General features: G+C 36.8%; 2 protein-coding genes across 2 annotated transcripts; one reads left to right on the top strand and one right to left on the bottom strand.

Annotated features, from left to right (window-relative positions):
- Nucleotides 1-4,026: 4,026 nt before the first annotated feature.
- LOC145292999 (transmembrane protein 186-like) lies at nucleotides 4,027-11,543 on the bottom strand. The gene is made up of 2 exons (XM_080139253.1): nucleotides 11,415-11,543; nucleotides 4,027-5,135 (listed from the first exon to the last, which is right to left on the bottom strand). The coding sequence occupies exon 2, from the start codon at nucleotides 5,124-5,126 to the stop codon at nucleotides 4,395-4,397; it is 732 nt and encodes a 243-aa protein (XP_079995379.1). The 5' UTR covers nucleotides 5,127-5,135; nucleotides 11,415-11,543; the 3' UTR covers nucleotides 4,027-4,394.
- A 323-nt stretch (nucleotides 11,544-11,866) lies between these two features.
- LOC145293000 (DNA-directed RNA polymerase I subunit RPA43-like) lies at nucleotides 11,867-23,084 on the top strand. The gene is made up of 2 exons (XM_080139255.1): nucleotides 11,867-12,080; nucleotides 21,131-23,084. The coding sequence occupies exons 1-2, from the start codon at nucleotides 11,890-11,892 to the stop codon at nucleotides 21,567-21,569; spliced, it is 630 nt and encodes a 209-aa protein (XP_079995381.1). The 5' UTR covers nucleotides 11,867-11,889; the 3' UTR covers nucleotides 21,570-23,084.
- Nucleotides 23,085-24,162: the final 1,078 nt, after the last annotated feature.

The raw sequence follows: 24,162 nt of genomic DNA, 5'->3' as shown, positions 1-24,162 counted from the left end.
AGAAACAAAAAGTACTCTCATAATACTTGTAGAGTATATTTAGATGTGGGTGTGTACAAGTAAGGTTAGAACCAGAAATTTTTATGTAAAATTTCTCTTTTTCATTAAAAGCTGGATACATGGACAGGAAGTTACTAGTGAGATGTGGTGAATTATTTAGTCAAGACAAAGAAAAATCTGATTAAGCCACAAGAGAGATGAGATTTTGGAGAGCTGCTCCTTTACTCCATAGGGAATGGGTTAGGGATGTTATGTGTTACACACCAGCTCTTGTTAGGATGATGAAGGCTTTTGTGCAACACCATAATAAAATAAGATAAAAGTCAAGCTGACAGGGTATTGATTCAAATAACAAAAACAAAAAAAGAATGCAGGAAAGTAATATAAAAAGAAAGGATCAAATTCGGACATGGAAAAAGAGATTCAAAGAATATGTCTGATAAGCAAAGAAATACAATTAAATATATAATATCAGTTTGTGGTTGATGGTAGGAGTTTCAACTTACAGTTTACTGGTGGGTAATTTACATAAGTGTCTTTCAATTTCAAGAGTCAATAAGCAAATTAAATGTGAGTTCAGTAAGTAAAGACTACAGAGTGGTTGAATTCTTTATAACAAGGTTGCTACACAATCTTCTTCCAGGATCATAAATCAGTATACCCGGTTGGTAACTGTACGTAACAGGAAATGAGTTGGAGTATAATGCATTAACGCATTGGATAAAAATTACAATAACATTTTTATTGGGAAGATGAGTTGGCAGATTCTGAGATCATATTGATATTTCAAATTCAGCTTTTTCATTCAGCATGGAAAAAGGGTCAGACTATTCGATTTGTTTGTATTAACTTTTTGTTAACTTGAAAATGCTTTTCTTTAATGCATTTTTGCTCAATCTTCTCTAAGATGATAAAGTCTTTTTTTTTTTTCTTTCTTTATCTTCATAGATGTTGTAAAACTGCCAGCATGTGATAAAATGTGTATACTGTGTCTAAGTTCCCAACTTTAGGAACTTATATAAAACTAGCCTGGGTGCTTGGCGTTGCCTGATGTTTGGAGGTGTGTGTTGAGCAAAAAAAAAAAAAAGTTGTAGTAGGCAGGCAAGCTCGAACCCGTACTGCAAAGGAGGAAAAGAATGTGAAAAAAAGCAAAAAAAAAAAACGTGACATCTTTGCTGTTGCACCCATCGCCAAACCAGAAGTGACAAATGTTTAAATTAAGGTTAGACGATCAAAAAGAGGGGATGACTTTCGAAAATATTTAAATAGTTAAAGGTAAGGGAATTAATGTTTTTTGCCAATATTTGTTGTCCGAAGAGTCGAGCTTCAAAATGATACCGATTTTGTGAAAATCCGTCGCCTCTGTCGAAAGTTTTAGGCAGACATACAAACATACGTTAGGGTTTGTGTTCCTTGATAGAGGCGCTGGTTGAGTTTGAATAAAATAAATACGTATTAGATAAGTTTGAAGCCAAAACAATGCATTATTACAAAATAAACATTTATTTTGTTTGAAATTTATATTGAAATTTATAAATATATTTCGAAGACATTTGAAAAGATTACCGTAAAAACAACAAACGGACTTCTACTGATTCAATGCTCCAACAACAAAATGGCAACAAAAAAGACATACTGATGATGAAGTGTATCTTCGAAATATATTTATAAATTTCAAACAAAATAAATGTTTTGTTTTGTAATAATGCATTGTTTTGGCTTCAAACGTATCTAATATGTATTTATTTAATACATACATTTAATCAGACAGGTGAGATTTATATTATAGATGTCATTCACATGACTGAGTGTGTTGGTATATGATCTGATAACTGATACTGGTGAACAGGTCGGATGTACTTACGAGTCTGGGTATGTTGACCTTGATATGTGACAAAATTGACAATTGCGATCAATGAAAATATCAGATGGTGGGACATGAAAGGGGACTTACAAGAAATACAGGGTGACCCCCCCAAAAACGGGCCCCAACTCTAATTAGGCCCTGTTTCTTAGTGTTTTGTCCGAATGAAATGAAACTTTGGTCATAACTAGTTTATTATATTCAAAACATCACATCAAAACACTAAGGTCTTTGGCCTTTTTTTCCTCCATTCTACAGCATATGTTCTAGATGGCCTCCATTTAGCTTCATGCATTTTTTGAGGCACAGCACGAAGTTGTCCATGACGTTCTTACAGACCGAATTGGTAATGGCTCTCATCTCCTCCCTGATGGCTTCGTTGAGTTCCGTGATGTTTCTGGGTTTCCCTGCGTAGACTCTGTCCTTAAGATAGCCCCAAAGAAAAAAAATCTGGGGGAGCTTAGGTCCGGGCTATGGGGTGCCCACTCAAAATCAGTCTTGAGACTGATCACTCGGTTTCCGAAGTTCTCATTCAGCCAATCTCGGGACAGGTTTGAGGTGTAAGAACTTGCTCCGTCCTGCTGGAACCAGAGCTTGCTCATGAGCGATAGGTAGATTGTCTGGAGCTCACTCTTGAAGGTTTTGAGGACCTCCACATACCGCTCCTTGGTGACTGTCACTGCTGCGCCAGATTCTTCAATGAAGATTGGTCCGATGATGCCTCTGGCCAAGATTGCAGCCCACACCGTGCACTTAGGAGAGTGCAGGGGCTTGGTGGCTACTTCAATGGGTCTGGAGGACCCCCAGAAGGCATTTGTCTTGGAGTTCGCCTTTCCATCAAGATGGAAGTGGGCTTCATCTGAGGTCCAAAGGAAGTTAAGGGAACTTGGTGCCTCCTCGATCTTCTCGAGCATCTTGACTGTCATAGCCCTCCTCTGCTTCTTGTCTGAGGCTGTAAGGGTCTGCAGCGTCTGTATTCTGCATGGGTAAGCCCTGATTGTTCACCAGCACTCTCCTGCAAGTCTCACGGGACATACCGAGGGACTGACTTCACTTACGCACAGAGCGTTTTGGACTCTGCTGGAGAGACTCTCTCACTCTTTTGACCAGCTTGGCTGTTCGCTTCTTGGGACGTCCCAAGTGGCTTGGATGGTTCTCTCTGGCAGCGTTGAGGTTCTCCACGGTCCCATACTTCTCGAAGTGGTCCACCCAGTTCTGAATTCTGCTTTTGGATAGAGCCTTTTCACATTCGAACTGATGCATGAAACTGTCCTGGGTTTTCTTAAACGAGCCTGTCTTGTAGTAAAGTTTAACACAATGTATTCTTTGTCCCAGCTCCCACTTGGTGTACTCACAGTCGTTGATTCTGCCATGTTCTGTAAAATAAGGGCAATCGGTGAATAAATAATGGAGATATCACATAAAGTGTAGGTAGATAATTTCAAGCAAAAAACGGGCCCCGTGTACATAAAGTGTACACGGAGCCCGTTTTTTGGGTCACCCTGTATTTATTTGCTTGAAATTATCTACCTACTTTTATGCTTACAAATGGAAATAAAATATAAAAATGTCCCATGTGTTTAGACAGTATTTTATGTGGTAATATGCGCTTGTAAAATCTTAAGTTTGAAGAATAATATAGTGTAGTAATTCATGTATACTCTAAAGATGCTCTCCTTTCCAAATTGTTAAACCCCCAATGAATTTGTGCCATTTTTTTATTAATGTTTATAATTATTATTATTATTAAAAAGACAGTAGATATCATATATATAAAATTATTATTATTAAAAGGAAAATGAGAAAGAAAAAGTAGATGGAACGAACAACCTGCTACATATTATTTACTCAACAAAATCTGCATGAAAATCACTCTGGGTATAATCTGCTGAGATTGCAGAAACAATTTTGATAGTCCGCCAGTACCAACATAAGAAGAGAGTGAGAGGATGACATAAATAAATGATGTAAATGAAAAAGAAAAAAAAAATATTAAAGCAGTGGTAGGAGTAACGTAAGAGTAGAAGGATAAGAAAATGATGCAAATTAGGAAATAGAAAATTTGAAAATCACAAGATTATAAAAATAGTAATAAGGGGTTCGAGGCTGGGAGCAGAAGTATAACATCTGGTTGTATTAGTAAAAACAACAAAAAAAAAAAAAACTGTAAATAATATCTTTTATTTAGCTTTTTTTTTTTTTTATCAAACTCAGATTTCTGACCACAGCGCATACCAAAGTTGCCTTGGTGTAAAAGTAATACACTATAACTGGAACTGTGTTTTTATTAACATCATTTTCAAATTGCTTCTGTTAAATAGTAAAATTTCCCTGCATGTGGGTAGTTCAGAAGGTAGGAATAGTGTTGCTTATGATCCTGGCTGCCACTAGAATGGTTATGTGGATGATGCATCGGAAGGTATTGTATGCAGTTGAAGCTTTTCCTCATCACAATATCTTCAAGCATCAGGTTAAGGTTGAAATTAGACATGATAGTAAAAGCATGTTGATGCTGAAAACGGTACAAGCATCACTTCATCTTTATTTCTCCAAGTAATTGTCTCATCATTTCTGAGTCTTGAACACCCCCAAATCTCAACACCAAATAAAACACGTCTTTTTTATCATATTGCTTGAACTGAACATAAATATCATTCGGATTGTCAGACAAATCAGACAGAGGGATAATGTTTTCTGCATTCATGTAGATGTCGTTGCGTTTACCCCAAAATGTCATATGTGAAACTTTCACTATGTTGTCGGTTTTGTTGATGTAGAGCATGCCAATTAATCGTTGAAAATAGATGCTCAACACACCAAGCATCACACAGGCAAGAATGGAACATCCGATTACTCCGGTCAACATTTGCGGTGTTATTAATCCATCACCAGCCATCTTGAAAGCCCATGGAATAGCCGCCACTGTGAAGACAGTCTGGTAAAGTTTAAGCCTCGATAAGAATTGAGTATGAACAATGTAAGGGAAACGGTATATCAAATGAAATTGTTCATTCTCAAAAGTTTTGGAATTTGCATGGTTGCTATAATATTGCATAGAATTTAAAGAGCCATAATGTTGGTGCTTACAGCTCAAAATCCCTTTATGCAATCGATTGTTTGTAAGAGTCTTTAAGTTGATAGATCTGATGATTGTATTTTGGGATCCTGTTGCAGAATTAAGACTGGGATACCAACTACATACTTTTTGCAATTTTATCCTCTGGAATAAACAGGGAGTTTTCTGCAAAGCCAAAAAGGCCATTTTTTGGTTCTGAAAAAAAAAAAAAAAATAATTGTTAGAAAAATTCAATGACATTTTTTATTTTTAAAACTTGACATATTGCCACTGAAGCCTAGGGAGCATCTCTGATAAGGGCCATATTTATAAGGGGAAAACCTGAATGGGGAGTTGGACAGCAAAATGTTTGTTCACATTACATTTAAATTTATGCATGTTTGTATGGCTGAGAAAATGGAAGGAATACCAAAGGCAAGAGGCTCAAGGAAAAAAACAAAACAAATTATAAATGTACAAAGTTTTCTGGCATCTAGGGACCTCTACAATGAAGGGGTGGGAATTTGTTGCTAGTTGGGTGAGTCAAGGGTATTTCTGTTTAGAGGGTACAAATGCAGTAAGTTCGTTGGAACACATTTTGTAGAAGTACTTGTAAAATAGGGATACAACACTAATGATGTAATAGGGACTGGAGCATAGTAGAGAGTACAGAGCTATTTAAAAAAATTTTTTGGGGGGAAATCGCTCTAGACAAGGCATGAAGCCACTGGATGTAAAGAGCTAAAAAAAATAAAATAAATAAAAAAAACGATAAGTATTGACAGAAAACAGCAATTCTTCTCCCTTTGTCAGAAACATCATCCATGAAATGCAAGGACTAAATGACAAAATAAGACGAGTAAGAGTTACGAGGCTGCTATTAAGTTAGAGACTCCTTTTGCACTCTGTCGAAGAGGAAGAGACATGTGACTGGTGCACTAGCCCAGATGTGGCAACAATAGTCAATACATGGGCAAGTAGAGATTGCTATCAGCTTCGAAAGCATTTTTTTTTTATAACTCTATGAGATTGAAAGAAAACTTTTTTTCCTTAAACAACTTCAATCAGTTTCAACTAAAAAAGTTAAAAATGAGAATGACACCAAGTGCACATGTGGAGATAAGGAGACAGGAAGTCATCATTCCTTGATAAAATAAAAATCATCTATCTCCTCAACCTTATTTATGAATTATCTGAAGTCTTAGCCTTCACAGCAAAAATTAACATTTTCAGTTTTTAAAGACAACTGTCAAGAAGGGGGAACAGGAAGGCAAAATGGTGAGAAAAAGAGTGAAAGACAGGAAAAGAGAAAGAAAGATAAAATGAAAGGGAGGAAGAAAGAGAAAAATAAATAAAATCCACCCAAATAACAAAAGAAAAAAATAAATAAATAAAATAAGGATGTAAGGCTCTAGAGATTTGACAGAAATCTGCTTTTACTTATTTAAAAAAAATACAGGTAAAATAAAGAGAGATAAAGTGAGCGATGGAAACAAAATCTATCCAAATTGCAAATAAATAAATAAAAAATAAGGATGTACGGCTGTAGTGTAATTTCTAGCTAGATGTAATGTATGTTAATGATAGTACATCTTTGGAAAGTGCCAACAGCACTAGCAATTAATAAATATGTAGTTGAATTGGAGAATGAAACGATGAATAAAACATGAATGGGTCACCAGTTAGCAAGTGCTAACTGAACAACAAGATTTTGAGAATGAAATGAGAAAACATGAATTAACAAACAAAATATGTTTATATCAATAATCTATACATCTATAAAAGTGAATGTGTCTGCGTATCTGTGTGTCTGTCTGTGTGTGTGTACATTTCCCTACGCAATAACTTTGTCAATTTTAAGTCGACAGACTCGAAATTTGATATACAGGGTACTGAGATTTGGGAAAATCTTTGTGATCCGTTTTCGGCCAAATATTTGGCTGTTAAAGGGTCAAAGTTCAACGATTTGACTTTTGGAAACTCTACCAAACTCCTCCAACAATTTTCGGTCTAAACACTTGAAATTTTAGATATAGGTGCCTTGGACATGAATCTAACTTAATAACTTGATTTGAGCCCAAAACAATAAATGTTAAGGGGTCATAATCGGGGTAAAAGTTTTTAAAAAATTTGACCTCTGCGGTCTCTACCAAATTACTCAGACAATTCTGGTCTAAACATTTGAAATTTTACATAAAGGGTATTCAGAGATAGGGTAAGCTTTTTCATCGGTTTGGGTCGAAAATTTTTAGTTACCAATATATAAATGTATGTATGTATGTCTGTTTGCCTGTCTGTCTAAAACTTTCGACAGAGGCGACGGATTTTACCAAGATCAGTATCGTTTTAAAGTTTGACCTTCCATATGACAAACATCGAAAAATTGGCTAAATCATTAATATCTTCACCTTCAACTGGGCACTTTTCTACAGGGGGGGAGGGTCGCTTTTTTCGCCGATATTTTTGAAAGATATCCTCTCCTTTCGATTGTCTAGCCTTAATTTAAACATAAGTCACTTCAGGTTTGGCGGTGGTCGTAACTGCAAAGACGTCAGGTCCTTTGCAATACATGTTCGAGCCTGCCTTCCTACTACCACTTTTGTTTTTGCTCAACATACACATCCAAACACCTGGGCAACGCCGGGCTGAAATGCTAGTAATCTATATATCCATAAAAGTGAAGGTGTGTCTGTGTGTGTGTGTGTCTGTGTACACTTCCTTACGAAATAGTTCTGTCAATTTTCGGTCTACAGACTCAAGATTTGACATAACTCTACCAAACTCCTCTGCCAGTTTTGGGTCTAAACACTTGAAATTTTAGATATAGGTCACTTGGACATGGATCTAACTTTATAATCTGATTTGAGCCCAAAACAATAAATGCTAATGGGTCATAATCGGGGTCAAATATTTTTAAAAATTGACCTCTGCGGTCTCTACCAAATTACTCTACAAGGTTCAAACGATTTTACTTTTGTGGTCTCTAGCAAACTATTCAGCCAATTTTGTGTCTAAACATTTGAAATTTTACATAAAGGGTAATCAGATATGCAGCAAGCTTTTTAATCAGTTTTTGGGTGAAAATTTGGCTGGCAAGAGGTCAAAGTTGACCTTTGTAGACTCTACCAAACTCCTCCGCCAATTTTGGGTCTAAACACTTGAAATTGTAGATGTGGGTTACTTGGACATGTTAATTTTATTTGAGCCCAAAACAATAAATGTTAAGGGGTCAAAGTTAAAAAAAATTTGATGTTTGCGGTCTCTACCACCTTTTCTCCGTGGTAGTTTCTATTATACAGAAAAGCATTACCGTACATATTCAAACTTTTGATATATACATATGCACATAAAGTTATGAGCAGTACACAGGGCCCGAACAAAGCCGGGCGGAACTGTTAGTTTTACAGAAATGTAAAGTATACTTTAAAGTTGGTTGAGAAGTTTTAAAGTAAAAAGTTCTTGAATAAAAAGTAGAAAAATGTTTATTTCAAAGTGTATGTGTGCGAGTGTGTGTATGTGTTTACCTTTTGGGTGGCATATGTTCACTTGGAGATAGAGGCACAGGCTAAAGGGATTTCAGTATGTCACATTTCAGTTGCCTAGGATAAGCTTTGAGAGTTGAGATGCATTGTGAAGCCACTTTTTTATAGGCTTGTAGAATTTCACACTGGATTGTTTTTTTTACATAGAAGTCTCCACTTATCAAGGTCCATAGGCAACTAGAGGATAAGGGTTAAAGAGTGTACAGTAGTCAATGGGACCATGTCGTAGTAATCGTTAGTAGTGGAAGTTTAGTATGTGGATTACTTAATGGGAACAGCTCATCCAGAACTTGTTTACGTTGGACTTGAAGATGACCATATTGCAGTCAGCTGGAAAGCAGGCAAATGGAAGAGAGTTCCACAGGCGTGCAGTTCTGAGAAAGAAGCTTTGTTCATGGAATCTACATTTAGGTTTAGGTACAGATAAAGAGTGAGGGAAATTATTGATAGTGTTTTTAGCTAGACGAGTGTTTCTCGTGAAAGTTTGGCGAGACCATAAATTGGAGCTCAGACAAGCACTTGTCATGAAAAGTTTAAGTTTGGAGTTTAAAACGATTTTTATTGGTTGGAAAATAGTTTTAGTTTAGTATATTTCTATGAAAATTTCTTGCTTTTAGGAATGATGAAGAAAATGAATCTCAATGAAGCAGAGAAAGAAAAGGAGTAGCAATTAAAGTCATTTGTTTTTTAGTATTCCTCTGAATTGTATCGCGTTGTAAAAATCCGACACTCCTATCTAAGAAAGAAGTGAAAAGGAAAAAAGAAGAAAGAAAGAAAGAAAAGCTTATTATGCTTATTCTCACCTCACACATCGATTCTAAATCACAACTGAAACGATTTGGTAGAAATCAATTTTAATTATGTAAAAGAAAAAACAAACCAAAAAAAAACCCAGCGAATTTTGACCAAAATCGATGGAAGGTTCTAGTGATTTAAGCATTATTATGAATTAAAAAGTGGAATTTTACTACAAGCATCAAAATGGTAGAATAATAACGAAAAAATTCTCATTCGAAAATTTAAAATAAATAAGTCGAGGTGTGTACAGTTGTAGCCATGTTGGAATCTTTGTGTTTTCTTGTCGAACCCAGGGCTAGAGGCTCAGCTTTCATACTTTGTAAGTTCCTATTAGCCAGGTGCAGAGGTGCAATGGCAGGGACTCAATAGAGACATCTAATATCTAGCCTTATTTCCCAACTAGGACAATGATTGCCATCCCCTACATTCATCTCATTCTCTTCTCCTAAAACTGGCCATCTTGAGGGTGTTTTATTGCTAAATATATTCATGCGATTAAACTGGAGCACTCTTGTCTAACAGTTTTGAGGATATTGTTTTGACAGTTTGGCTGCTGTATTTCGACTAACAGTACAACAGTCCTAACACTTTGGTAGCGCTTAGAGCAACTGCACTATCATCAGTTGCATAATTTCAGGATGGTTGTAGTGCCATGTCATGCATGAAAAGAGAGCTTGCAACCATCTCCGGTGAGCTTTTCTGAGGCCACAATCCTATGGATGAAGAAATGATTTACTTGTGTGTGCATGCTTGGTGCCATTTTGTCCAACACCTTTTACCCTAAAATTATAACAATTAAATAAAATGATAGCTCACAAAAAATATACGATCACACAAAAAATACAATCAAACTAGACACACACTTAAACAAAACCAATTTGTCTCTTCCATTAAGGCTCACATTCACAAATATCCATGGATGGACTTAGAACTAACTTAGACAATATAGAATCATTTCACTTAGCAAACTGCTTAGCGCTAAGTGAAACTAACCTACACTCCTCTTTTTTCTTCTAACCACTTAATTATGTCTGACTATCCCCCCTTTTGCCATAAGGATTCAGACAAACACAGACTTGAAGTCTATATTCATAACAGTCTCCTCTTGACTAGAGAATCCCTGTGCCTGTTTGTACAAGTATTGTAATGAAATGTGCTCCAATGAACTCAAAGTACTTGTACTCCTTAACATAAATACCTCCAACTAACTTGACAAGCAGCAAAATCTCACCCCTGCCCTACACTATAGATTTCTAGATGTCAGAAAGCTTTCTACTCTAATAGTTTCTTCCCTCCCTTGAATTACTACACTTTGGAATTCCCTCCTGAGTTTCTGTTCCCCTGACTGTACTGACATGCAGGAATTCAAATAATGTGAACATGCTGCTCAGCTCCCTATATAGTGTCCCCGTAGATTTCGGTCCTAAATAGTAGCAAGTAGCCCTAACGTCCAAGTGGCACTGTTCCTTGTTTGGGGTGAAATACACAGTAAAAAAAAAAAAAAAAAAAAAAAATGCGCACGACGTGGATATAACGGAACTATTAAAAGTCACCTTCAATAATAAGTTGTTTCATTTTCATACCGAAACCCATCTAAATAATTTAGGTGAAATTGTACATTTAAGACAAGACGGGATGACATCCAGGTTCCAATAACCTTTATCGAAAACGAATGTTTTAAAGAATGATTCAAAATTATTAACATCAATTTACTTTTCAAAGTAAAAACGAAGTTTACATATTATAAATAAAACGTTAGAATGAAATTAAAATATTCGAAAGATTTAAACAAAATAATAATACAAATGAAAAACATAACATTTTACTCACGTCAGAAATGTCGACCCAGAATACAAAAAGGGAAGTAACTCATTAGATATCAATTTCAAAAATTACTTTTATCTTTTGCCCTTTTGCTTTCAAGACAAATATAATAGAATGAGTTACTTTTTTATGCGAATACACCTCAACCCTCTGAAAAAAAAAAAAAAAAAAAATTTATTAATTCATATTGATTACTTCATGATTTTAACGAAAATCTTTAAATAATCTTGCTTGATCACGACACATTGCATGAGTCCCCCAGTCCAGTACTACTCCACCACTCCACCATTTCTGCATTTTATAAATTTTATTTTTAGAACTAGTAGCGTACTTTATATTTTCCTCCTGTATTTTTTAGCCGAAAAAAATCATGATGTAGTATATAACGGTTAATTGTCAACCGAAATTCGTTTATTTTTTTCTCTGTAATGAGGTGTCGCCGCCCTCCGCCATACAGAGCGTAGTAGTATTCTCATATAGTCACCCATCTGGTACTGATCATGCTAGACTTCCCTTAACTTCAGTAACCGGTATTAGAATTGACAAAAAAAAAAAGGAAAATTATTCGAAACTAAGAAGAAATAAGAGTTATCGCCCCTTTCGTTTTTAAATTTTATTAATAAAATTTTGTTCATGATTTTATTAAAATTCTATTCATGATTTTAATAAATAAATTTATTATTTTAAAATACATATTTTTAAAACTAATTTCTGTATGAACTTTAAGAAAAAAGAAGATATTTTTATACGAAAATAACGAAGATACGAAACTGCTAATAGAGAATTACTTCCTGTCTTTTTTCAAGATGGGTGTCGATCGTTATCGCCTGAAAGGAATAGGCCGAGAAAAGGCGAATTTATTGACACAAGACCCTACGTCGTTATGCGTGAAAGTGACAAAGGAGCAGAATATGACCCTATCGCCCGCTTTTATTGGTTCGATCAGTGAAGGTATTTCAAAACAATTGGATTCAAAGATTAATGACTATGAACCGGAGTAAGTCTTCTTTTTCTGAACTTTTAATAAACAAAATGATGTCTATACTATATTTCTTTTTTTTTTCTTAGTTTTCGCTCACATTTTGGATAAAAATTGATAAGTGCTGTTAAATTATATTTTTGTACTTCTGGAGCTTACAATTCTTGCAACAAAAATAAATCAGATTCTATTTTATATTACGTAGCTTTGTTTATTGTGTAGACACGTGGTAGCGTAAGTTCTAGTGACCGTCAATCGTGGCTACTGGCTACTATGATATGCGTTGTCGTTGTGGTGAGGGGGCACTTGTTCCCAGTATTTTGTTCTCGTTGCGCATAAAACATCGGGCATTTATCTTTACAATAGCTAACAAAAGGGGGTGGGGTGAAAAAATTAATATACTTTAGGGAATTTCCCTAATAAAATAAAATAACACAATTCTATGAACAATGACAAACAACTTCTTCAACTTAACAAGGGAAAGGTTTATTTGCAAAGCGTACTGAAGGAAGAAAGTAGAGTCGGGTCTCCACTGCCTAACGAGGTAGTTACAACCCGCGGCTGTCGTCAATACCTTTAGTAGGAGCAGCGAAGAGAACAGGCGTCTAGCACCGACGAAGGCTGGTAGCGTAAGAGAGAGTTTTCTTCTGGGACCGGAAGCTGTCTGGTCCCTAGGGGTCAATTTGTATTCGTGCGCAAGTCCTCAGATTGGACAGTCTAGCGCCTCATCACTCACTCAGAGGAAGCGAATGCGCGAGAAGAAAAGGGGTCCATTTGTGTCTGCTACATAACCCCCTGCTTAGGCTGAAAGCCGACAGAGAGAAAGGTAGCATAACAAATAGCAGAAAGAAAAATACAATAAGAAATGTCCGTCTCTTTAGGTTATTTTCTTGCAGAAAAAAAAAATGTTCTTACTTTTCTGTGAAAAGTTGGAATATTTGCACAAAACGTTCTGTTCTAAAAAGGAGAGAAGAAAAAATGTTCTTTTTCAACAGAAATACACTGTTTTGCAAAGTCTCTTCGGCCAATGTACCCGTCGACCACTACGTGTAGTGGTCACATAATTGTTCTCACGTGGAACATTTACCTCAGGTGTATGATTATGCTGTGTGTATGTTGGAGGAATGTGTGGCTCAGGTGTTAATGTGTCCAGAAAGGCTCTTTTTACCCTATCTACCGATACTGTCTCTTTTTTACCACTAATGTCTAGGATAAAAGTTTTATCAGTGCGTGAAAGCACGCGATAAGGGCCAGTGTAAGGTGGAGTTAGGGGGGCTTTTACTGCGTCCTTTCTAAGGAACACGTGAGTCCATGTCGCTATGTCCTTCGGAACCAAAGATTTAATGGTCTGTTCCCTAGGGTGCATCGGCGGTAGCTTACTGAGATAAGCTCGTAGTCTGTTGACATATAGAGCTGTGTCAGTTGATATATCCTCTATCGGGGTCAGCATCTGACCTGGCAACGATAGAGGTGCTCCATAGACCAGTTCGGCTGCGGAATATCCCAGGTCCTCCTTGATTGATGCCCGACAGCCAAGAAGGATGACCGGTATGTACTCGCTCCATCGCTGTTGATCAGGGTAAGCGCGTAATGCAGCTTTCAATTGGCGATGGAAGCGTTCTATCATCCCATTTGAAGCAGGGTGATAGCTTGTTGTCCGAATGCGAGTGATCCCGAGGATCTTGGACAGTTCCCGGAATAGGTGGGATTCGAATTGTGCACCACGATCAGTGGTGATTGTAGTGGGAACTCCGTAGCGCGATATCCAGCCTGATATAAGGGCTCGCGCTACAGATTCAGCCGAAATGTCACTAAGTGGGATGGCTTCTGGCCACCGTGTGAAACGGTCTATGCAGGTCAGGAGATAAGTGAATCCCTGACTGACCGGCCATGGTCCAACCAAGTCAATGTGAACATGGCTAAACCGAGCGTCTGGGGTGCTGAATGTTCCAAGGGGTGCGCGGATATGCTCGTGCACCTTTGATTTTTGGCAGGATACACAGGAACGTGACCACGCAATGATGTCACGCCTCATGTTAGGCCAGAAAAATCTAGCTGTAATCAGCTTTACTGTGGCTTTGCGTCCGGGGTGTGCCAGGTTGTGTAGAGTGTCGAAAACAACTCTACGGTGGGTCGTTGGAACGAATGGTCGAGGTGAATCCGTTGAGGTGTCACAGATGATCTGCGTGTCAGAAGTAGGCACGGGCAGATATGCGAATTTGCAAGTCCCGAATTCAGGTGACGATGGATCCAACGTGTCCAGACTTGGCTGGTCCAAGGCCATCTGTTGCAAATCGATATCCGATGGTGAGGACAGAGAATTGATGGGCAGGCGAGACAATGCGTCTGCTGCTGCGTTCTGCTCACCCGCGATATGTCGGATATCACTAGTAAACTGCGAAACAAAGTCCAAATGACGTGTTTCGCGGGGAGAATATTTGTCCGGCTTAGCACGCAGTGCGTATGTAAGCGGACGGTGATCGGTGTAGATCACAAATTGTCGGCCCTCGAGTGAATGTTGGAAGTGTTTCACTGCGAGGTACATTGCCAGTAGTTCGCGGCCAAACGTGCTGTAACGTTGTTCGGCCGGTTTCAGCTGTCGCGAAAAGTATGCAAGGGGTTGTAACTGTTGTTGGTGCTGCTGTTGCAGCACTGCACCTACAGCTGTGCCCGATGCATCAACGACCAGTGAAAACTGGGCATCGGGTACAGGATGTGCCAGCAAAGATGTCGTCGCTAGTTTATTTTTCACTTCCGCAAATGCTCTAAGTTGGATCTCATTAAGTGAGATCTGCTCGTTTTTCTTCTTCCTGTTACGTAACAGGTCGGAAAGAGGAGCTAAGAGATCCGCACAGTGTGGGATAAAGCGTCTGTAGTAATTCAACAGACCAAGGAAGTGCCTAAGTTGGCGAAGTGAAGTGGGCGGTTGAAGGTCTTGTAGAGCCTTCACCTTTTCCGGCAACGGAGATATACCGTCTGGGCTGATAATGTGGCCCAGGAAAACTAGTGACGTAACACCGAAAACACATTTACCAGGGTTAATCCTCACTTGGTATTGCTGAAACCGTTCAAAAAGTAGGCGGAGGTGAGTGACGTGTTCCTCAGGTGAGGCACTAGCCACGAGAATGTCATCTATATAGTTATAGACGAAATCTAAATCACGCACTACTTCATCCATAAAGCGCTGAAAAGTACTGGCAGCGTTACGTAGGCCGAAAGGCATAGTAAGAAATTCAAACGCTCCAAATGGGGTTGTAACCGCAGTCTTGGGTATGTCGGCCGGATTCACCGGGATCTGATGGTAAGCCTTAACCAGATCTAGCTTAGAGAAAGTCTTACAGCCATGCAGAGAGGAAGCAAAGTCCTGAATATGCGGGATTGGGTAACGATCAGGTACCGTCATGGCATTGAGTCGTCTATAGTCCCCAGTTGGACGCCAATCTCCGTCTCGTTTTGGAACCATATGCAGAGGGGAAGCCCAAGGACTGGACGAGGGGCGTATAATTCCCAACTGTAGCATATGATTAAATTCTGCCTTCGCTGCTTTAAGTTTATCCACAGGAAGGCGACGAGGGCGTGAGAACACAGGAGCACCTGTGGTCTCAATATGATGTTTTGTGGTGTGCGTGGGTTTGCTCACCACAAAATTTAAATTGGTTAACTCCGGGTAGGCGTCTAGCACCGACGAAGGCTGGTAGCGTAAGAGAGAGTTTTCTTCTGGGACCGGAAGCTGTCTGGTCCCTAGGGGTCAATTTGTATTCGTGCGCAAGTCCTCAGATTGGACAGTCTAGCGCCTCATCACTCACTCAGAGGAAGCGAATGCGCGAGAAGAAAAGGGGTCCATTTGTGTCTGCTACAATACAACAAAGATGCTTGTGCAGTATAATAGAATTTCGAACAAATTCATTCCAGGTAAAAACGCTATTACACTCACTCTCAATTGACATTCGTCCCCATGTTTTCAGCAAAGATTTCTGTGTTTTTGTTCTACTACTCAAGATCACACTAGTCTGTCGCAAATATCGCGATTTTCTTACTTAAACTGAGAAATTTTTTGAAAAATACCAACATTTGGGGTTTTAATGCGCTAGAATAGTAGTAATGCCAAGAGATATTTTTTGATTTTATGAAAGTTTCATCCTATTTTATTTAAAAAAATCTAAAATTTGTTTCAGGAAAAGCACCAGTTATCCTTTTTATTGTTCTGCTTTAGAGGGCCGAACGACATCTGAAAAAGTACCGCGGTTGCACATGAATTGGTCAAAATGAGATCTTTCTTCTCACTTGGTGCCTTTCTAATTATGATTTTTGGATTCCTCATCCTTGAAAATATACTTGAATGAAATTCAGGCCCAAAAGGATTATTTTTAGCTCCAAAATTGTAAATTTTCTAAAACGTCTGGGTTCCAAATAGTGTTGTGACGCAGATTTCTTATTTCTGGACTGAAATCAACCTCTGAAAAAATGGGTTTCTTTATTCAAATATAGCTGGAAATGCAGATTTCCCTTAGTTTTTACCTAAATTTTATGAGGTGTTTATAAGAAAAAAAATCTGAGGGGGTGATCAGGGCTGGAATGTCCCATATGTTATATCTCCTCTCTTTGATTTTCATACATAGAGTAAATTTCACAGTGTATAAAGATTATTTGATACTGGAGATATTCATAATGGTACCCTATTTCCAAAAGAGAGGAGATATGAGAAATATTTGGAACCAAGTCTCCCCTTGCTGTTATTTCAGATCATTTGAAACCATAGCAGAAAGTTTTAGTCTCCCCTCCATTAAGGCCAGAAGTTTTGGGGAAATATATATGTACTTATTCATCTGATTTATGAAATACATTTTGAATTGGCTGAAGATTTTGTTTTAATTTAACATTTCTGCTAAATCCTTGGGGTGAAGTTTGGTTGGCAATTTGATCTCGAGTCCGGGCAAATTACAACTGGAACAAGCATGGATTCCTCAGGAACTGTGAAGGAGGCTCTCACTCATCCGAAAAAAAAAACTTTCTTTTATTGACAATTTATTTCTGTCCTCTTTTACTGCAATTACTATATCTACGCCAACGACTTTTCTCTATATTATCTTTTTTTCATCTTCTAATAATCATATACTATCTTCTTCTCCCACATGGCATGTTGGTGTCCTCTCTTGCAGAAAGAAATTCTAATTTAATAACTTTCCTTTCTTCTTTCTCTCTTTTCTAAAACAGAACTGTAAATGAATATCTTTTCTTTTTCCTTTTTTTCTCTTTTCTTTACTAAATTAACTTTCTCATTTATCAGAGAAAGTTGATTTCACTGCGTGAATCTATCTTTCAATAATTTGTCAAAAACACCCCAGTGTAACCTTTTTTGTTTTTTCTAGCTGGTATTTCAACTTATTGTCTGACAATTAAACTTTTGCCTGATTCTCTTATTAGCAATAAATGATTCATGAGAATCTACCAGCAAGGTTGGTCAACTTCACCCAGGATCCATAAGAGCACCACGATTTAATTGTGATGCTTCTTCATTATTTACCTCCACCACTTGTTTTCACCAACCTTAAAAATTTTTTTTATTCCGTGTATAATTAGCAGTAGTGTGTGCATTTGGATTCTTAATCCGGCAGGGGGATGTGATGCATCTAGTGTGTTAGGTATAAGTTAGTGTTAAGTTCATGCTTGCATGCCTTCTCATTTCCAGCTAACACTGCTGGCTAACCTTGTGGTGAAAAGGGAGCAGCTATGCATAAGTCTTCCCTGCCTCTCTATCATCAAGATTCCTACAGTGCCTCCACGTTGGCCACACGCAGTAACTGGGTGCCTTACGGACCCAGGCTAAACTTGTAGGAGATCTCTGAGTAGTAGGGGACCCTAGAGGTAGTGCGTTATGGCCCACCGATGTGTGGACATGCCCTGGCACACTACCAACCCCTACCCCACTGTCTTGTGGGTGCCCTTGATTGGGCGAAGACTAGGGGAAACCAACCCCGAAATCAAACACCACTGCCTTGTGGGCCTTATCATAGCAAAAGGCTAAGAGATAGGAACTCTGACTTCAAATCCTACTGCTGCCTTGCAGTTTTCCTTAAAAGGCTATGGAACCTCATCCAGAAAGAAAAGGCGTAGTAGCGGACACGATAGGGCGACTGTTTACCTCACTGAGATTACTTTCAGCCAAAAGCTGCGGCCTCCTCTGCTGCCAGTCGTCACAGGTTCGCTCCACTGGACATGAGCATTGGAGGTTCAGAGGGTGTCTATCTGATGCGCAACAGATACTACATCTAAACTGCAGTTTGGAGACAAGGTGGAAAATCCTATGGTGATGGAGTGAAACTACGCCAACACCGAGGGATAAAGCATTGAGGCCCCAACTAGTCATTGTCAAGATTGACAGACTGCATGATGATGAATTAGCAATAACTAGACAATTCTTATTAAAAAATATTTTAGAAGGGGAATCCATTACCTATATAAATTTATAGTACAAGTTCAGAATTAAAAAAAATGGACGTACCTGTTGTGGATCAAAAGAAATCATGTTTCAAAAAAACACATAAATTGGGATTTTCTTTAAAAAAAATCAATTTTTTATGATTCTTTTTAGTTATTAATAGTAAATCGTAGCCATTACAAGGCTAATTATTATCTCTCTTTCTAAAGAGATTAAGAGTGTGGTAACCAGTGATATTTATTAAAAATGGCTGAGTGACACAACACTATTTGCTCTTCCTCATGAAATTTGATTTTCTTAGTGAAGAAAACCTACTTTCTCAGTTTAAGTGATTTTTGGAATATGGCATTTTCATTCATCACAGGTACATCATAAGGATTTTTCTGTATTTTTGTCTTTTAATGTAAGTTGAATTCTGAACTTGCACAAAATTTAACAAACTTTCTGACCACCGCCATTTTTTTTTCTTGTATGAAAGAAAAAAGTAACAGGATGTAAAAATAATTTGATATTGAATTTTCTTGCTCATATGCTCCTATTCTGAATTTGTGTCCATTTTTACTGATAAGAAGATCAAAGACAAATCTTCAAATCTACCAGGTTGTTGGAGCAGGGATGGATGCAGTTGTTTTGTATGTGTGTGGTGTCTAGAAGGAGGTCAAATTCGGTAGAAAGCTTTGATTGGAACTATCGGTCATGATGAGTATGAGTACACCATATGTATCTATTTATGCTTTTAAGATGATTTTGCCTACTGAGATATCTTTAACAGGATTGCTCACCGATTGTTAGCAAATAACAATAATCCTTACAAACTGGTAGGTGGTCCAACAAAGTTTATCTGCAGAGGAGAGAACCTGGCATGGGGGTTGCTTAATGTTTCAATAGGGGACTTGGTGTGTCAGTGAACGTTGTAACACTGGCAGTTTATACAGTGGTTAGCTCAAAGTCATCTTGGTTCATCTCGAGCCATACAAATCTTTTGCTGATTGTGTTCAGGGTGGCTCTTTTTCGTAGATGAGAAAGCGAGTGAAAAATACAAATATGTTAAAGTGTGACATAAGGTCTGCGTATTAGAGCCGTAGTGCAGTATTCATTTTTGTTATTAAATGGGATTGATATAATTGAGTGTCAGAAATGGTTTCAAGAGTCTGTGGCAAAGTTATGTTTAATGCTTACTCATGTATGAGCAAATCATCACTAAGAAAGTCTTTAGTGATAGTTTGGGAAAGTGCCAAAATTACTATGAGTTGATAGCTGTTCAGGTCATAAGATTCTCTAGGTATGTATTTGTTCAGGTGTGAAGATAATGTATATGTTTGGGGTCTATGTAGATTCTGAATTATCTGCCTTCAGCCATATGATTGACCACAAGGTAGATTGCTAAAAGTTCCCTAGAAAATGTGCTATACTTTGGTTGTGCTTGGTTGAGAAGAAAGATATGAGTAGCTTAGTGCTATCAATCTCCTGATGTAGTATACATGCGATTGGGGATCGTTTGTGAACTTGATATTCTCATGAAACTGCCTCCTTCTGGGGAAACTGGTTCAACCCGCCTAAGGTGAATGCCGCTGACATACATACATTGTGCTTACAATTGATTTGCTTACATCAATGGTTACAATTAATAGTGTGAATGTTGTCAGTGAGATATGTGAGTTTGGGGCAATTTGTCAATGCGGATTTGTGTTGAATGCATGAAATGTTTTTCTGTTAAGTGTAAGTATTTTGCATGATATTCATCAGAGGAGATAGGATCTCTGAATAGTCTGAGATGACGATAATAATTTACAAGTCCTATGAATCGTTGCAACTGACAAAGTAAGGTTGGTGGTTGGAAATTCTACATTGCTTCTAGCTTTTCAGGCAGGTGTGATGATTCCCATGAAACTTTCTCTTTCGGAGAAAGCTGGTTTAACCTACCTAGGGTGAATGCTGCTTCGGATTTGGATTGGACAGTCAAAAGTGCTAAATAGATTCCATGAACAAAGCTTTTTTCTTAAAATTGACCACACGTGAAACTCTGTTCTTCTGTCATGCTTTCCAGTTGACTACAATATGGTAGCCTTCAAGTCCAATGTAAAGAAGTTCTTTTTGAGCTGTCCCCTTAAATAATCAAATTCTACTCAATTTACACCATTAACGACTACTACACTACCACCTAACATTCATTAATCCTTATCCTCGAGTAGCCTTCAGGTCTTGATAAGTGGTGACTTGTAAAAAATAAATAAATAAATAATGGAAGTAATGTCTTTTTGTTGTTTTGTTTTGGCAGTATAAACTTAAATTTTCAGGATTGTTTAGTTTTTATGATACCAACAACTGTGGAAAGTTTGAATCAAATTTGAAAGATATGGGTAACATGGTCTGGATGATTTGAAATGGAATTATCCAAAACCATTGAACAATCTCCTCATCCAAATATACTTTTTCAACATTTGATTTTTCATTTGTCTTCATTGTTGTATGCTTCTTTCATTGTCTCTTAGGGTTTATTTAACAATGTCAAATATTGCTTATTTGTACTATAATCGAATACAAGTTGAAATTCTGGTCTCATAAAAATATAAATAAACAAAATTTAAATTCTTTATTGTCTCATATATTTTAATTTTTTATTTAATAGATTAAAAGGAATCGTTTTGGCTTACGAAGACCTCCAGCTCGTCAGTTCGGATGCTTCTTTGCTTGCTGACCGTCCATTCCTTTTCATTAAAATCAAAGTAACTTACATCCTCTTTCAACCACACATTGGCAGCATCCTGACAGGTGTTATTAAAGAGATCCGAGAAAGCCATTTGGTGTGCGTCGTCCATGAAATGTTCAACGCAACTATCTTTCAGTCTGCATCAAATTTATGGGATATCAGTACATTGAAAATGGGAGATCGTCTTCTGTTTGAAGTTACAGAGATCTCGAAAAACACTAAGATTTTCTTTTTGCAAGGGAAGCTTGCAAACCTCCCGGTTGATGAAGCCTCAACAGTTACAGGGGAAGCTGAAGAGGAACATGTTGAAAAGGAAACAGAAGATATGATGACAGATGCTTCAGAGGAACTCCTGTAAAACGGAATCATAAACATTTACTAGTTTGCGGCAGATGATCAGTCATCTTTGAAATACTAACATGAAATATCTTCGATAAAAACTTTAACATGAGTTTTGTTTGACAATAACTTTCAAATGTTTGATGCTTGTGCAATTTATGCCTCGTTCTGAAATGGGCATTTTGTTGGCATCTTCCGGTAGTTTACATAAATGACAGAAAAAATCCAAATGAAAACTTTGTGATCTCAAAATCACAAAGGAAAATTAATAAAAAAAAAATGTACTTCTATCAAACTAGAAAAATTCAGTAAACCTTTAAATCAAGAAAAAAGTCATTGTATGAAAATTTTATGACAAAATATTTGTTTTACAAAGAAAATATTATGAAACAACTGTTAACAAAATTAATTTTTATTTCAATGATTATTTTTTTATAGTACATCTTTTGAACCTGAATGACTAGGTTAGGGTGTTTTTTTTTTTTTTTTTTTCTTTTACATAGGATTAGGGTGAAAAATACCATGATCTGCAATTTATCTTTTTTTGTATAAGGTCTTCTTTTCTGACAGAATTCAATAACACCAAAGTGTCTGTCTTAACAATGAAATTCATGATTGCTACATTCAATTCATTATTGACAATTGTCATCAGCTATAATCTGATTGGCTAAACATTTCAACATCTTCCATCAGTTTAAATACACCACTGGAAGATACCGATGAAATGTCAATTTCAGTATGGGTCGTAAACTGCACAAGTACCAAATATTTATTGTCAAGTGTACATGACATTTCTCCACCTTCATTATCAAGGCTCTCATTACCGCGACAGAATTTCTGAAATGGCCAATAATCACTCGTTGATCCTTTTTTTTTCATGCTCAGTTTTTCTTGGAAAGCATTATGACAAAGTTTTGAACTCTTACAAGAGAAATATAGGCACCTTTTTTTTTTTTTGTTTTGTTTATTATCTGTTTCCAAATCGTATTCTGAAACGAATTCTTGGGACTTTATTAAAGAATCCACAGCAATTAGTAAACCTGTAAAATTTTGTATAAACCATTCCAGAAATTGCAGCCTGAACCAACTTTTTATAAGCGAGTCATAAATCGGACAGTATTTTCCAAACAGCTTAATAAAATATCCATGCGTTTGGATACATTGATAAAAAAGAAAATGCAAATGAAAATTATCTATGAAAATATACACGTCTGCATGTGTGTACACAAGGACAATTATAGATAGTTAGAAACAATGACACTTATTCTGATATAACAAAAAAATATCTGCCTTATTTTTAAACAGCTGTACCTATCCGGCATTGTCCAGGAGTTTTTACACTTGTTGCATTTTTTATTTTAATAATAATAAAAAAAAAAGTTTTTTAAATGTATATTGAGAAAAATGTAAATAAATAAAAAAAATAAAACTCTGAACACAAATTATAAAAAAAAAAAAAGGAGCAGATTCAGTCACAGAAAATAACAGCCTTATAAAGTGTTGGCATTAATAAATCGTTTGTTATTTTTTTAAACTGTTTTTCTTTCCCTTCTATGTATTTTATCAAAAAGCTTTCTTTTGTGTCCAGAAAGTTGTTAAAAAGTCAAAATAGGTGAATTGTTTATGGAGAGATGGTAATGTATCGGTTTTACTAGTTTACGCTTTTTCATATTTTATTTAAATAACATATTAATGAAAAATAATAGATTTCCAACAAAAATAAAGTAAGGAAAATCGATCTTGAGATCTGTGATTGAAATTGGGACCTTAAAAAATCTTCAGTCTGACACTCTCCATTTAAGCTTGAGTGACAAATCTCCACAGATTGGAAATTACAAACGTCACAAATTATGACGATAATGCATTTTTAAACTGCATTGATTTAATTCTATTGAGTCGCACTCAGTTTAGAAACGCCAAATTGTCAATACAAGGCCAAGGGTAATGGGTTTCGGAGATTACTTTCTGATCACTATAAAGAAATGTCTTTCAGAGATGGATTCCCAGACTTAGGTTTGAAATCACTAGACCCAAATATACCAATAGAACTTGACAATAATTGTCGGTCCAAAAACATAGAAGTTACAAGTGTTGAACAAACGTAGCCCTGTATATAAATGTGTTTTACCAAGTAATTGTTTTTCTTCAAAACACAACTTCTACTGTTGTTATTCTTTTAGTAATAGGAGGAATAAAAGTTATGTTCAGTTTTCTAATCAGATATAAAGCTGTCTAGCTTCACAATTTTATTTGAAATTTGCTAAAATTAATACTTTTTTTAGGTTTTTTCTATTCTCTTAATTGGATCTTTGACCCCATTCTCACACCAAACAAATAAAATATCATGCATCTGATATGCCATAGTCAGTCAATGTCGTATCCTGGGTATAAGGTATCAAATGTAGTCTGGTTGTACAAGGACCACTAGTTGTTCTGTCAATCGCTCTGTGCTCACTATGTATTTAAAAGATCCGCAAGACTTTGAGTATTAACGCAACTTAGTCGAAAATGTGGGTAAGTGGTCAGTTCTACTGGCAACCTCAAAGTGAGAAACAACAAATATTACTACATATAAAAATTAAATCTTTGTAAGTTAGACATGTTTTTCATTT

The sequence above is a fragment of the Euprymna scolopes genome, chromosome 14 (genome assembly GCF_053919585.1).
Source record: "Euprymna scolopes isolate OS-2025 chromosome 14, ASM5391958v1, whole genome shotgun sequence".
Classification (NCBI taxonomy): Eukaryota; Metazoa; Mollusca; class Cephalopoda; order Sepiida; family Sepiolidae; genus Euprymna; species Euprymna scolopes.
This window is presented reverse-complemented; position numbering and strand designations above follow the sequence as displayed.

What these genes read in the sequence shown, in the direction of transcription:
- LOC145292999 (XM_080139253.1), bottom strand. Translation starts at nt 5,126, where the DNA reads ATGGCCTTTTTGGCTTTGCAGAAAACTCCCTGTTTATTCCAGAGGATA.
- LOC145293000 (XM_080139255.1), top strand. Translation starts at nt 11,890, where the DNA reads ATGGGTGTCGATCGTTATCGCCTGAAAGGAATAGGCCGAGAAAAGGCG. An exon ending in ATTAATGACTATGAACCGGA is followed by an intron (nt 12,081 to 21,130) that starts GTAAGTCTTCTT and finishes TTTATTTAATAG; the next exon opens with ATTAAAAGGAATCGTTTTGG.